Source organism: Bufo gargarizans, chromosome 2 (genome assembly GCF_014858855.1).
Source record: "Bufo gargarizans isolate SCDJY-AF-19 chromosome 2, ASM1485885v1, whole genome shotgun sequence".
In the NCBI taxonomy this organism is placed as follows: Eukaryota; Metazoa; Chordata; class Amphibia; order Anura; family Bufonidae; genus Bufo; species Bufo gargarizans.
The window spans coordinates 569,468,380-569,484,657 of record NC_058081.1 but is presented as its reverse complement, the minus strand read 5'-3'; the positions used below and the strand labels follow the sequence as shown (position 1 = coordinate 569,484,657).

The following is a 16,278-nucleotide window of genomic DNA, read 5'->3' as shown; positions in this document are numbered from 1 at the left end:
AGCCAGCCTCCACTGCAACGTGCCAAGTGTGCCCGGCCTCTGCGAGTATGATAAAAGTACAATGCGGTATTAAACATCATCACATGTTACTCACAAAAACAATCTGTACAGTGCTTCACAGTGCAACACATAATTGTAACTTAAGGGGGCAATTGTGTCACACACTGTCCACCCCCTTTACAGCGTCGCACGGTATAAGCATGGATCTGTCTTATGAAATGAAAAAGTAAATGCCCTTCACTTTCCCTTACAAATGAATACCTGCTGAGTTGATCTGCACACCTTTTAAGGCCTTTTCAGGTCACAGATTTCTCCTAGCCATGATGATACCTTGTAGGTACCACAAAGGACCACTAGGTGGCCCTCAGGCTCAGTCTACAAGGACTGTCTGTCTCAGTGAAGCATACAGTTCACTGTAATGAAAATGTAAGTAATAGGATTTCTTAAATCTGGGATCAAATATCAACAGAAACAAATTCTCTCCACTCCCAAAAAATGTGAAGCCTATATTCTAGAATGGAATGACTACTTTAGCACATGACTTGTCTTTCTTCACCTTAAAGGAGTTTTCCAGGAGTACAATATTGACCTATATCCTCAGGATAGGCCATCAATATCTGATCCTAGGTGTTCAATTCCTGGCACCCCCACAATCAGCTGAAGAGGCCGTGGTGCTCTGGTGAGCACTGTGGCCTCCTCAAACCATACCAAGGACAGCACTGTACATTGTATAGCGGCTATGCTTGGTATTGTAGCCCAGGTTCCTCCACTTGAAGGATGAGCTGTGTCTAGGCCATGTGACCAATGTACGTGATGTCACTAGGCAGAGGGGGTGTCGGGAGTCGGACCCTCACTGATTAGATATTGATGACCTGTCCTGAGGATAGGTTATCAATTTTTTCCTCCTGGTAAACCCCTTTAATTTAGACACTCCATGGTGAATTAATTTAGACACTAGTGTTTAATTTAGACACTCCATAGATTTTTAACAGTATAGTGGCACATTTGATGTGAGTAGACCTAAATGTGTTGTTTCTGAGTGTAAAAAGATGTCCTATTCTGATCCTATTCACACTATTTATCTGGAATATATGGCCCCATTCCATATTTCCTATGAAAAACATAATATTATAGGCCCGTATGTATGTGTGGCCACCTGCAGATAGATTTTTTTTGGGGGGGATTACGGCTCAGTGGTGACATTAGGTGGCCCACTAAAATGGTAGCATTACTGTGACCCACACACAACCTCAGTGTTTCTCTGTAATCGAAAAGTCACAATTTGCCCCCCCCCCCCCCCCCCCCCACACACACACAGAAATTGCGCACGAACTGCAGGTGACCGAATGTCACTGCTGATGTCTGGTCTAAAGGTCCAAACCAGTGACCTTCTATGGAAGCAGGATCCTGCCACCAACAGATTACCCTCCCCCATGCTACTTTCACTTTCTAACCTAGGCATATGGTTGACAGACATTTTGGCGCAGATTGTACAGCACTGTGCTTCCTTATCTTCTACTATATGTGACACTAATGTGACTTTTACTGGACTGGCCCTTTAAGGACATAGGAAGTGCTGCTCTTATCTTCTTCACCTTGCCTCTCTTGTCTTTCTCTACATGCTGAAGCCACATCCTGAAGCCTTGGCAGAGTGAAACTATGACTTGTGTTTCATTAGATATGGATAGATATGGTCTTATGTAGCAGCACCGTTAACCCCTCCCTGGCTGCTCTACCGCTATTCTGGTATAATGCACCTTGGAGGTCACCAGAAAATATAAATTATTTCCTCGTCTTACAAGTCATCAGCAATCCCGTTCAGGAGTTACATGGGTTGTCCACACGGCTGATTAGAAATTCATGAGTTCATGGAAGTTCTAATAGTGGTCATATGGGGAGTCACCCAGCTTTTCAAGACACAGATATTTCATAGGGTTTTTTATTATTACATTTAATAAAACTCTTTGAATAGACCATCAATAACAGGTCAGTGAGGATCTTACTCCTGGCACTCCCTTCCTGTAGGTGCTGCATTGCCCGCTGGAAGTGCCTGGTGTTGCAGATTAGTCCCATTTACTTGACTAGGACTGAGCTGCAATGCCAGATTGCCAGGCACAGCCAGTGCAAAAAGTACGGCACAGTGCCTGGCGAACATTGATGGGAAAGTGGTGCTGCTTATCGCCAGGAGTTGGATGTCCACCAATTTAATATTTATGGCCTACCTTAGGATAAAGTCCCCCTAATATTGTAGGCCTGGAAAACTCCTGTTAGACACGCCATTGTGAAAATATTTTTTCTTTTTCTTTTCCTAAAGAAATTCCTTTTCTGGGCTTGTCAGACGGCACGAGGCTAGTCATTTCCTCAGTCTGCTCTCTCCAGCTACATAAGACTGGACAGTTACTATGCCTGTTCTTTTCTCTGTTTTGTTTGTAAAATGTTGTCATTATTATAACATACTAGCAGAAGGACCCGGCTTTGCACGGTTATATTTAATCTATTTCATTTTATGTTTCCGTGTGTTGTAAAAAGATATCGACAGTTTACCCCATAACAGTGACCTCTACAGTACCTGCCCCTTTAACAATGACCTCCACAGTGCCCACCCCTTTAACATTGACCTCCACAGTGCCCACCCCTTTAACAATGACCTTCACAGTGCCGGCCCCTTTAACAGTGACCGCCCCTTTAACAGTGACTTTCACAGTGACCGCCCCTTTAACAGTGACTTTTACAGTGACTGCCCCTTTAACAGTGACTTTCACAGTGACTGCCCCTTTAACAGTGACTTTTACAGTGACCGCCCCTTTAACAGTGACTTTCACAGTGACCGCCCCTTTAACAGTTACTTTCACAGTGACCTCCCCTTTAACAGTGACTTTCACAGTGACCGCCCCTTTAACAGTGACTTTCACAGTGCCCGCCCCTTTAACAGGGACTTTCATAGTGCCCGCCCCTTTAATAACAGTGACCACCCATTTAATAACAGTGACCTCCACAGTGCCCACCCCTTTAATAACAGTGACCTCCACTGTGCCCGCCCCTTTAAAAACAGTGACCTCCACAGTGCCTGCCACTTTAAGCAGTAAAGAAAAATGGCTGGGTTGTTATGGAAACCTGGAGTAAAACTGTGTTTATGGCAGTTGGGTTTTGAAGAGAAAGACTTGCAGGCTTGTATTGGCTAATGTGGGTCATTTTTGGGAATATATTAGGACCGATACGTCCTAGATAGCTGAGACCCGGTCAAAAACCTTCCCGGACACCTGATGAACCTGTGTGCCAAATTTGGTGAAGATCGGTCCAGTCGTTTGGTCGCGCATAAAGAACAGACAGACAGGCAGACAGAAATTCATTTTTATATATATATATAAGAGATAACAGTATCCGAGGAGTATATTCAAGTGTATATTCATTTTGACGCACACCCCTGTATATTCATTTTAGTTGAAAATTCAATGAGTTATATGGCAAGCAAATTGCATGAATAGCATTTCCTAAACATTGGATATGCCATAAAAGCCAGATAGGTGAAAGTCTCAGAGGTGGGACCTGCACCTATCTCCAGAATTGGCACCCACGCATGCACAGGTGCTCTCCATTCCCTGCTATGGGAGTTCCGAAAATAGCCGAGCGATGAATGAAGAGTGCACTGCACATGCGCGACAACCTCTACATTAACCTCCATGGGACTGCTGGAAATATTTTCTTAACCCCCATAGCAGTGAATGGATGCTGGCTACTTTTGCACGGTGCACTCTTTTTCACTTCAGACGACCCGTTCTGGAGATAGGATTAGGTCCCAGAGGTGGGACCTGCACCTACCTGACTTTGATGGCATATCGGATTGATATGCTATCAATGTCCGAGATGGGCAAAACCCTTTGAGTTGATATTCGGGAACTGCTATTCATGCAACTTGCATTCCATATCTCAGTGAATGTTCAATTAAAATGTATATACAGGGGAGTGCACCAAAATGAATATGCACTTGAAGATTCTCCTTGGATATTGTCAGTCTGACACTGATGGCATATCCTAGCGACATGCCAACAATGTCTGAGATGGACAACCCCTTTGAATGGGTTGGGCTACCAAGGCAAACCCTTTTTATATACCCATATGAATGTGAGGGGGGGGGACCCCTGCTTGGGACCTCCTTTATATCACCCAGAAAAGCCAGCCATTGATTAAAAAAAAAAAAAAAAACACCTTACTGGAGGAACCGGCCATTGATTGCATACCTGACTACTTATGTCAAAACAATTTGTTGACAGGATTTTTTGCATGCACTCTGATGAGATTTCATTCTTGATTTAGTACTGAATCCAGACCTCTTCCATATCAGGGTCAATAATTGTGTCATTTTAACAGTCTCCCTTTGACTTTACAGATTGACAACTTGAATCAAAAGATTTTTGACCTGCGTGGAAAGTTCAAACGGCCAACACTAAGGAGAGTACGCATATCAGCTGACGCCATGATGCGAGCACTCTTGGGCACTAAGCACAAAGCCGCCATGGACCTAAGAGCTAATCTCAAGCAAGTGAAACAAGCCAAAAAAGACGATGTCGACAAAGTAAGTCAGATTTGGCCCAAACGTACATCTACCAAAGATTACGTTTGTGGCCATTCATACATCCCTACATAAAGTTTATATCAGGATGATTTGACCCCCAATAATATAACATTCCTTGTGTGAATGAAGCATTAGAACGTACTACTATTACCAAAAGCCAAGCACTGTACTCGACAGTCCCATAGACAATGTATTCAGCAGTAGTACCGTAGCGCTCCATTAACGCAGTGGACTCTGGGACCCCAGTTTTGTGATTTAAAGAGAGGAACAAGTGTTAGACTGCAGGAATCATACATTTAGCACTTTTCCTGGGGATAGGTAATACATGTTGTTTGTAGGCCAACCCCTTTAAATGACTGATTTCTCCAGGAATATTTCACCTTCCTGTAGGGGGGGGGGGGGGGGGGGGGCAGTTATTTTTAGCTCTTGAGCTTGTCATGCAGGCAGTAATGTTCTCCCGAATCTAATTCATACTTCTGCACATTTCTGATGATACTTGCACTGAACTGACCTGCAATTAAAGGGTAACTGTCATTTTTTTTTTTTATGTAATTGGATTGGACTGACCAAGTTTACCTTAGTTCCCTAGTTAATACTTTTGTATAGGTATTGAATTACCTAGTAATTGCAGTATGTTGTTTCCTCTCCTAGGCTAAAACAGCCTTGGTAGGTGTCCTCCGTCTCCTATGTTCTATATACAGAAGACGGAGGACATAGTAGTGGGCAGTCCCGAACCCTGTGTGCGCTCTCCCGTAGAACCGGGATAGTGCCGATATTCGCAATAAAAATTTGTGATTAGAATATTCGCGATAAAAATTCATGATAAGAATATTCGCTATCAACTCAGGAGGAAAAGGGCGTGTTAAAGTCTGGAGAAAGCCGATTGGTTTGGGTGAGGATGTACATTCCCGAGATGAGCCGAATGAATTCTGGGTAGTTAGGGAGGGAGGTCTTAGCCTCAGGGTAAGGGCATCGGCGGCCATCTTGAGAAGATAGTCAGAAAGAAGTCTTGTGAGGAGCAGTTGCTATGGACGGAATCCTATTAAACAAGTAGTATGTGAACAAAATAATAAGTGAATATGGATTATCACTACAGCAGCAACAACCTATATATATGAAAATTGAATTTTTTGTGAAAATATGACAGTTATCCTTTAAATATTTGTTGACCCCAGTGATATTCCACAGCTATAGATTAGTAGCCGTCACAATGTCTGCTTGGCCTGTTCTTTAGGAAATACGTGAAGTTGGAGACTGGAGAAAGAACGTCGATGCTCTCAGTGGAATGGAGGGCAGGAAAAAGAAATTTGAATCATCTGGAGCGGTGCAAAGTTAGGAAGCCGTCACCGATGTCATGTATGTTCATTTATCACTTTTACAGTACTACTTTTACAGGTTACTGGGAGGGACTGGAGAAGATCCAGCGGTCATGGTCTATATCGGTACCAATGACAAAATTAGAGGTAGGTGGAGCGTCCTTAGAAATGATTTTAGGGATTTAGTTCAAAAGCTTAGGGCAAGGACCTCAAAGGTAGTATTTTCCAAAATATTGCCTGTACCACCTGCAAAGAAAAATTGGAGGTCAGTCAGCACATCCAGTGCGCAGGTGCGCGTTGCCATGGCTGAAAGCACAAAGGCAAAAAAATATACAATGCAACAGCACTCTGCAAACCAAATAAAGTACAATAATGCCAAAATAATAGAAAGTATTCTGGTGCAAATGCTACGCTAATAAATTTGAGATGCTTGGCAAATCATTTTGTACAAAATGATTTGTACCACAAGCCACACAAGAAAGGCAGCGGGAGATTAGGGTGGTTAACAAGTGGCTCAAGAACTGGTATAGGAAGGAGGGGTTTGGGTTCCTGGAGAACTGGGCCGACTTTACTCTAGGCTACAGGCTCTATCGTAGGGACGGGCTGCATCTCAATGGGGAAGGGGCCTCTGTGTTGGGGGAGAAGATGGCTAGAAGGTTAGAGGAGTCTTTAAACTAGGGACTGGGGGGGGGGGGGGAATTACATTATAGGAGGGGAAGATAGTGCAGATAGAGACCGGGGCAAGGTAGTGGGACTGGGAGAGGAATGGAAGGAGGGACTAGAACTGTTCAGAAGGAAAGATGTAGGGTAAAAAAATATACATAAACCTCTTAAATGTATGTATACTAATGCCAGAAGCGTGACTAATTAAACTGGGGAACTCAAATTAGTGATCTGTGAGGAGGACTATGACATAGTGGGTGTCGGCCCTTTACAGAGTGATGAGGGGGGAGTTGCAGAGAGCGATGAGGAGAAAGCAAAGCTGTTAAATATTTTTTTCTCTCCAATGTATTCACTGAGGAAAATAAACCGTCAGATGAAATGCAGAATGTAAAAGGGAATTCCCAATTAAAAGTGTCCTGTCTGACCCAGGAAGAAGTACAGCGGCGTCTTAAAAAGATTAAAATAGACAAATCACTAGGACTGGATGGCATACACCCCCGTATCCTAAGAGAATTAAGTAATGTCATAGCCAGACCCTTATTTCTGATATTTGCAGACTCTATACTGAGTGTTCCACAGGATTGGCGCATGGCAAATGTGGTGCCAATATTTAAAAGGGGTCCAAAAACAGAGCCCGGAAACTATAGGCAGGTAAGTTTAACATCCATCATGGGTAAACTGTTTGAAGGTTTTCTAAGAGATGCTACCTTGGAGCACCTCAATGAAAATAAGCAAATAACGCCATATCAGCATGGCTTCGTGAGGGATCTGTGTCAAACTAATTTAATCAGTTTCTATGAGGAGGTAAGTTCTAGACTTGACAGCGGCGAATCAATGGATGTCGTATATCTGGACTTCTCCAAAGCATTTGACACTGTACCACATAAAAGGTTAGTATATAAAATGAGAATGCTCGGACTGGGAGAAAACGTCTGTATGTGGGTAAGTAACTGGCTCAGTAATAGAAAACAGAGGGTGGTTATTAACGGTACACACTCAGATTGGGTCACTGTCACTAGTGGAGTACTTTAGGGGTCAGTACTGGGCTCTATTATCTTCAATATATTTATTAATGATCTTGTAGAAGGCTTGCACAGTAAAATATCAATTTTTGCAGATTACACTAAACTGTGTAAAGTAATTAACACTGAAGAGGACAGTATACTACTACAGAGGGATCTGGGTAGATTGGAGGCTTGGGCAGATAAGTGGCAGATGAGGTTCAACACTGACAAATGTAAAGTTATGCACATGGGAAGGAATAATGCAAGTCACCCGTACATACTAAAGGGTAAAACACTGGGTAACACTGACATGAAAAAAGACCTAGGAATTTTAATAAACAGCAAACTAAGCTGTAAAAACCAGTGTCAGGCAGCTGCTGCCAAGACCAATAAGATAATGGCTTGCATCAAAAGGGGCATAGATGCCCGTGATAAGAACATAGTCCTACCACTTTACAAATCATTAGTCAGACCACACATGGAGTACTGTGTACAGTTCTGGGCTCCTGTGAACAAGGCAGACACAGCAGAGCTGGAGAGGGTTCAGAGGAGGGCAACTAAAGTAATAACTGGAATGGGGCAACTACAGTACCCTGAAAGATTATCAAAATTAGGGTTATTCACTTTAGAAAAAACAGGACTGAGGGGAGATCTAATTACTGTGTATAAATATATCAGGGGTCAGTACAGAGATCTATCCCATCATCTATTTATCCCCAGGACTGTAACTGTGACGAGGGGACATCCTCTGCGTCTGGAGGAAAGAAGGTTTGTACACAAACATAGAAGAGGATTCTTTATGGTAAGAGCAGTGAGACTATGGAACTCTCTGCCCGAGGAGATGGTGATGGTGAGTACAATAAAGAAATATAAGAGGGGCCTGGATGTATTTCTGGAGTGTAATAATATTACAGGCTATAGCTACTAGAGAGGGGTCGTTGATCCAGGGAGTTATTCTGATTGCCTGAATGGAGTTGGGAAATAATTTTTTTCCCCTTAAGTAGGGAAAATTGGCTTCTACCTCACAGTTAGTTTTTTGCCTTCCTCTGGATCAACTTGCAGGATAACAGGCCGAACTGGATGGACAAATGTCTTTTTTTGGCCTTATATACTATGTTACTATGTATGTTACATTTTATGACAGTTTTAAAACACAGAGACTTATGTTTTTGACTTTAAGATATAAAACTGTTAGAGGAATGTGCTGTCTACCTGAGCAAAATGTGCACAACATGTCCAATAGACTTGGGGACAAGACAGGAGGCTGCCAGGCTGCTGATCCGGTCACACTATCCCTTTGTATTATCCCTGTTTTGTGCATGGTGGTAATTGTCTCAAGGCTCATGTACATTGTATGGAGCTGGGCTTCTATAGAGGTATATGAGCCATCTCCTGTACTTCCTTATCCCTTCCATTTTATACGTGGCATGCTTCATGCTTCTAGGTGAGAAATACCCCTATACCTATGAAGTCCAATGAACACTGGGCATCTGTCTACTAAAGTAGCTGTACTGGCTCTGTACCATCTCATTGTCACAGGTAGAATTGCAGGTAATAACTCCATATAGATAACATTAGATAGAATCAGATTATTCACAATAGGTGATGGTCACAGCTTATCTCTTCCCCCTCCTTGCGCAATAACCTCTGCACAGGTCACAGAGCATGCCCACAACACTCTCTTATTGAACATCACTAGATTTCGGTTTCCTATGGTCCATGTGGCTGCTGCATAGAATATCTCTGAATGTTTTTAACAGCTCAGGTAAGATGGCTGCACACATAATCATGTACAGATAATATATTAATACAATCTTCAATAAGGAAATAAAACAAATTAGAAAAAAAGAATACGTGTCACTATCTGGTTTTGATCAGTAAAAATCTAGGTGATACATTCTCTTTAAAACTATGTGACTGAATCCTCCTACCATAAATACTGTTGATTTAATGTTTGGCAGAGGGTATTTGGTGGCCCTATTGGGCACCTGGGCCTGGGTGTGACTGATACCTATGCATCCCCAATAGCTGCACCCCAATCTACCTACCTACTGAGAAACAATTATTATTTAAAATGATTGATGGTGTCACCCATCTGTTTCCTATCTAAGGGTAACTTTACTTTTGCAGCAGGGAACACCAGCAGTATAGCACAACCTGCTTGAGTTCTCCGGATCCAGCACTGCCGGATACTACCACCCTCCCACCATACCGCATTGACTGTAATAGGGTCTGCCCTATGTAGATGTTCTCTTTCCTCATCTTCTCTTTTTAGACCAGACCGCCATAATGATTTCTTTCAGCCATCTCTTGCCTCTGCAGTGTTTGACAAAAAGACAACTTAGTTTACTACTTTTCCATCATCCTCCCACCCTCTCAACACTCCATTCTGCCATTCCCAATACTGTTTAGACTGTGCTCCCTAATACTATACTGCAGAAACGGCTACCCTGAAAATATAGTACCACACAGATAGCGCCCCTTTCAATAATTATTTGCAGACAGTGCCCTAAAAATAACTGCGGCCAGCAAATAGTGTCCCTGACACTAATAGTGTAAACATAATGTCCCCCCAAAAATAATTGTTCTAAGCTGATACTGTGCCAGAGTACCTACCACAGTAATAGTGCTCCCAAAGTCCAACTAATAGAAATAACATTAAGTGCACTCTGGCAGATAATTAACAGTGCCCCCAATAGTAATAATGCCCCCATTGTGCCTATACTAGTAATCCTGTTCCCCATAGTCCCCCAGTAGTAATAATTCTCCTTATAATGTGTGCCAGTAGAAAAATACCTTCTTATAATGTGTGCCAATACAAAAATACCCCTTTACATAGTGCACCAGTACAAAAAATACCCCTTATAATGTGCACAAGTACACAATATATATAAATATATATATATATTATATATTATATAATATATAACTTATAATTAGCGCCCATGCAAAAAAATGCCCTCTTATAATGCATGCCAGTGCAAAAAAAGCCCCCTTTAAATGTGTGCCAGTACAACAAATGCCACATTTTGGCTGGCCGATTCCTGGCAGACCAGACCTGCCAACCAGAACATTTAGCCGCAGGTGTGAAGGTAGCCTAAAACTTGTCACCTCACTTAAAGGGGTTGTCCAGAATTAAATTGAAAAGTTCCTCTTTCAGAAACTGCTTCTTGTCCACAGGCTTTGTCTGGTACTGCAGCACATCCTCATTCAGGTAATAATCAGTAGGGTCAGGCGTCCATCTGTTGGCATACCTACAGCCAAAAAATCAATTTATTTTGAATGTTCTATTCAGTCATTATACAGATCGACCAAAACATAAAAGCGTCATTTTTTTTCGTTTGACACCATCACCCTTATACTTTGATTCTTGTTTGTTTCAGGTCCCACGTAGCAGATATCAAGTGGAGATTGTCTCACCGGTCACAGTCCCTTACTCCTTTATTCTGTTTCTATTTATCATTTTAGTATTTTGTGCTAAAACAGGATGTCTATGCTGTATGTTACTTATCACAAATAAAAATGGCCAAAATTTTAAAAAATGATGAAAAAAAGATGTATAATGCTGCAATTGCTGAATATTAAAATCACTGAGTAGAAGGGGTCTTCACCAACGACGGGCTTTGGTTCCATCCAAGTCCAACACACAAATGTTTTATAGGGAATTCTCATAAAAAGGGCTTGTTCGCCTATCTGTTTTAATAACTGCTTGCATTCCCCAGGTAGTAACAATTCTGGAGCATCGATCCTTATTACTCTATGTTGTACCATTCAGCTATTATTCCTGCTAGAAGTTTATGGATGAATTGCCAGAAATTTGCAATAAAGGTGTAGCTGGGTGTTACCAGTTGGGGGGCGTGTCCCTGCACCGCCTAATATTATCCAATCAGTGCTGTCAGGGGCGTACACAGATCGCATATCTTAGTATGGGATCGCCTGCTCCACCAAGATTCCTAGTAAGCGTGGCTTAATCACTCCCATAAAATGCAGAATTCAAAGTGCAACGCCCCAGATTTCTGATGATATTAAATTTTTTACACTTAAGCATATAAAATTTAATTAAAAAAAGTTTAATAAAAAGTCACACCTTGCCTCGCCAACTTGATACGACTTCTACGTCAGAAAAAGTGAAACCGGTGCTTCAAAAATATGGCGCTCATTTTGAACACCATGTTTCTGAATGTATTCACACCGCCATAAATCCATTAATAAATCTACTGCTTCTCTTCCTAAAATGACCAGAGCGGCCCGGTCGCACATGCGCAGATGCGTGCAACCGCTCCATTTATTTCTATGGGAGTTCCGGAAATAGTGAGTCTAGTGCTTGGCTGTCTTCAGAACGCCCATAGAAATTAATGGAGCAGGCGGGCACACGTGCCACTTGCCCCTCCAGTCATTTCAGGTTAGATGCAGGGGTTAAGGTGCCCTCGTTCTCATAATCTTAAAGTTATCCCCTATCCTGTGGATAGGAAATACCAACCGGAATAGCCCTTTGACAGCCGACTTTTCAGGTGCATTGCTGGGCACTGGAGCACTAGCACTCTCCGAGTCCATGGAGATACCAGCTCACAGTCACACGCCAATTTTATGACCTATAATCAGTTCTGCACTATAAGTACATACAAGTATCACCTGTTATCAAGGGAGGACATAAGGGTATCACAATAAGGGTTAATTAAATAAATTCATTTTTTTGCGGTTGCCCTTGAGAGCTGCATTAATCACCCCAAGTACGCCTGTTTACATGAGTCTGACAGATTAAGCAGAGTTGAATTTGCCATTCAGCATTACAAAAGAGATTTCCTGAGACACACCCGCATGTAATAGGTGTAGTCGTTTATATGAACTCGGCCATTCCATTGGCATTAATAAGTGAAAGAAAGTCCAGACCCCTCATTCCTTGAGCATGATGTCCGCACAATCACATTATGTATTCACTGTGCTGTCTATGGAAAGACTTCTGTGCCGCGTCCCTGTACATGGCTCACATGCCAGCCATTGTCAGCGGGGACAATATATCATTGTCTCACCAGAGCAGCTGACTGAGGAGAAGAAGGGGGATAACCACCAGCAGATACACATTCTGCATGTCTTGTATCACTTCACCTCCTCACCTCATCCCTTGTCACTTCACTTCCAGTAAGATTCTTCATGAAGCCAGTCTGTCACTAATGTATGTAACAAATGAGACATGAGAACGTGTGAGAGCCATCACCATCATATCATTTGCCTAACCTCTTATGCCTCTAGATTGGCATCTCAAACTCATTCATAATAATCATTTATGCAACATTTTTATTTAGATAAATAAACTGATACAAATTATAGACAGATTAGATTAAAAACCCATATCCCACATGGTATTCTGTGCCATTGTCCTGAGATGTGGCAAGCGCTCACGTGCTAGGGACAGTGTTACTGAGAATGATTAATAGAAGAATATTGGAGAGGGAGCGTGCAGGAAGACTTATGCTGCATCACGTTTATTTACCTATTCCTACATCAACAAGATATGTAATTCAATACCAATAAGATAGATACCTTTATTATTCCACTGCCAGCGTGCCAACCAATACCATCCAGGCTGCACCCCTTATGGGGGCCAGGTCTTAATGGTGGCCAGGTCTTAATGGTGTCCATCCTCATCTTTTGCTGGCTTTACTTCTTTCAAATCATCCTTCAAAGACTCCATGTCCTAGAAAAGTCATCAAGATGCAGAGCGAAGAGGAGCTGGATGTTCCTGATGACATATTCTCATCAATATTAGATCATGAGGAAAAGCAGACGGCTGAAGAAGGGCTCCCACCTGTAGGGCAGGAGAGCGCTGGGGTTGGAGAAGTGGGTCTGCCAGAGCTGATTAATATTATGTGTTTACTGTCAAATAACCTGCAGGAGATTGCGGGCCAGAACAGCAATAATATGGATACTGTGCCCCCACCTAACCAGCCAAACCCAATACCAGCAACAGCCTCTGTTTAAAAGTGCATTAAAGGTACCACACGGCTATTAACAATAAAGAAGGACTATACAGTGTGGACCTAATGAAAGGCAGCTGCTGGCTAATTGGTCGCACAGTTCTTCACCGCAGCATGTGCAACGGGCCGCCACCACCCAGGGCTCTCTATATCGCATCCCAGGTTTAGTAGGAATGCCGAGTGGTGTTATGCAGTCTAAATGTCTCTTTATGTGTGCCACGGTGCTCCTAACTGGACCCCAGGCTTTGGCTCCGAAGCAATAAATAGGGGGAATACTTGAGGGATAAAAGAATAACTTGAGTCCAGACCTTGAAATGAAGTTAAATGGCAGCTTTACTTTGCATAAACGTTCTCCAGAACCGTTTACAGGCTTTGTCTTGGTTCCAGCAGGCTTTAGCATGAAACTGGCAGGCAAACTCCACTCTTCTATATCTGTTTCTGTCTGAATCTGCTGTACTGACAGGCTGTCTGTATAACTCAGCTTCTTATGTATGCTGCACTTCACTTTGTAGTCTGACTCTAGGTTATGCCAGGGAACTTAAGCAGAGCTTAAGGTGCTCTGGCTGGCGTGCGCACATCCAGCAGAGACGTGCCCCTCCGCACATTTCCCCTAGCTGGGGGTAAACTAGACTGGATGTAACTGGTCCCCACCCTCCCATCAGGAGTTTGGAATAGCCCACTTTCCTACAGAGGGGGGTTAGAATGAAATGGAGAGTTCCATTCTATCTAAGTACAGCTCTGCCGTGTTTACTGCCACCTGCTGGTGAACCAGGCACATTACATGAACAGTTACATAACAACATTATTAGGAATGCACAGTGTGGAGGACCTGGAAATAAATGCGTAAGATGACATGAGGTTAGACCAATAAAGACAGTAGGAAGGTGCAGAAGTAGTAACACCACTCTGGGGTGTTACACATGGCCGCAATTGCCCTCAGCAGGGCTGTAACATGTGGTCGTACCCTAAGGCAGAGTGTCCTGGGTATACCTAATTTATAGCAATTTGTGATTAATTAATTCGGAACAAATTGAATTTCTTGGCTAACTTCTGCAAAGTTATCTTTTTATTTTTAATTCCATATTCTGACCCCCATAACTTTTTTATAGTTACGTTAACGGTAGGGATGAACAAATCGACTTCGGATGAAACATCCGAAGTCGATTCGCATACAACTTTGTTCCAATACTGTACGAAGCAGGAGCTCTGTACAGTATTAGAATGTATTGGCTCCAATGAGCCCAAGTTATTGCTTCGCGAAGCCTTGCGGGACTTTGCGCAGTAACTTCATAAATTAATTTGTACTGTAAAAGAAGCAATAACTTCCGCTTATCGGAGCCAATACATTCTAATACTATATGGAGCTCCTGTTCCGTACAGTATTGGAACAAAGTTTTATGCGAATCGACTTTGCTCATCCCTAATTAACGGAGCTGTGTGAGGGCTAATTTTTGTTGCAGAGCAATCTGTAGTATTTATTGATACTATTTTAAAGTGTATGACTTTATATTGTTTTTTTTTCTTACTTTTTTGGGGAAAGTGAAGAAACTAAAAAACAGCAAATTGGGCGTTTTTTTTTTCTCTTACAGCATTTACCATATGCGATGAATACGTTTATATTTGAATAGTTTGGGTGTTTTTTTATGGTTTATTTTTATTATGGGGAAAGGGATGATTTTAATTTTGACATATTTTTTAACTTTTTAAAAAACTTTACTTTTTTTTAAGTCTCTCTAGGGACTTGAACATGTGATCTACAGATTGCTTCTCCCACATACTGCAATGAATAACCATTGCAGTCTATGGGATATTCAATACATTCATATAGAGCCTTTTCACAGGGTTTAGATCAATCGAATTTAAGTTATACTGAATCTTTTCCATAAAACTATATATCATTATGCTCAGCTCATCCTGCTATATAACAAGCTGCAGAATTGACAGAATTTTCAACATGACAGTTTCCCTTTAAAGGGAGTCCGTCAGCAAGGAAATTCATAAAGGATTCATAATGATGACCTATCCTCCTGGCAATCCTGCCGATCAGTTGTTTCAGAAGGCAGCCGCACTCACCGGACCTCTGGGTAGCGCAGCTGGCTACCGGGAGATTTCCAAGCACAGCGCTGTAAATTGTACAGCAACTGTGCTTGGTATTGCAGCATTTACTTCAATGTGGCTGAGCTGCAAATAGGCCATATGACTGATGTATGGGGACGCCACATGGCGTAGGAAGAGGCCACGTTGCTCGTGGAGCACCGACTTCTTCGATGGGGGTCTTGGGTGTCTGCTCTCCCCCCCCCACGCTCTGATATTGATGACCTATCCAGAGGATAGGTCATCAATATACAGGGTGGGCCATTTATATGGATACACCTTAATAAAATGGGAATGGTTGGTGATATTAACTTCCTGTTTTTGGCACATTAGTATATGTGAGGGGGGGGGAAACTTTTCAAGATGGGTGGTGACCATGGCGGCTATTTTGAAGTCGGCCATTTTGAATCCAACTTTTGTTTTTTCAATAGGAAGAGGGTCATGTGACACATCAAACTTATTGGGAATTTCACAAGAAAAACAATGGTGTGCTTGGTTTTAACGTAACTTTATTCTTTCATGAGTTATTTACAAGTTTCTGACCACTTATAAAATGTGTTTAATGTGCTGCCCATTGTGTTGGATTGTCAATGCAACCCTCTTCTCCCACTCTTCACACACTGATAGCAACACCGCAGGAGAAATGCTAGCAC

At 42.3% G+C, this 16,278-nt stretch overlaps 1 protein-coding gene and 1 pseudogene across 3 annotated transcripts in view; one reads left to right on the top strand and one right to left on the bottom strand.

Annotated features, from left to right (window-relative positions):
• Window positions 1-11,098, top strand: part of TNNI3 (troponin I3, cardiac type) — a 41,673-nt gene extending 30,575 nt beyond the window's left edge. For all 3 annotated transcript variants that reach the window (XM_044281708.1, XM_044281706.1, XM_044281707.1), the window contains exons 8-10: window positions 4,388-4,573; window positions 5,808-5,929; window positions 10,940-11,098. In XM_044281708.1, coding sequence (XP_044137643.1) covers window positions 4,388-4,573; window positions 5,808-5,909 — 288 coding nt within the window. In that variant the 3' untranslated portion in view covers window positions 5,910-5,929; window positions 10,940-11,098. The remainder of the gene's footprint in view (window positions 1-4,387; window positions 4,574-5,807; window positions 5,930-10,939) is intronic.
• The window catches only part of LOC122926156, a 354,925-nt pseudogene that overhangs the window by 103,176 nt on the left and 235,471 nt on the right, over window positions 1-16,278 (bottom strand).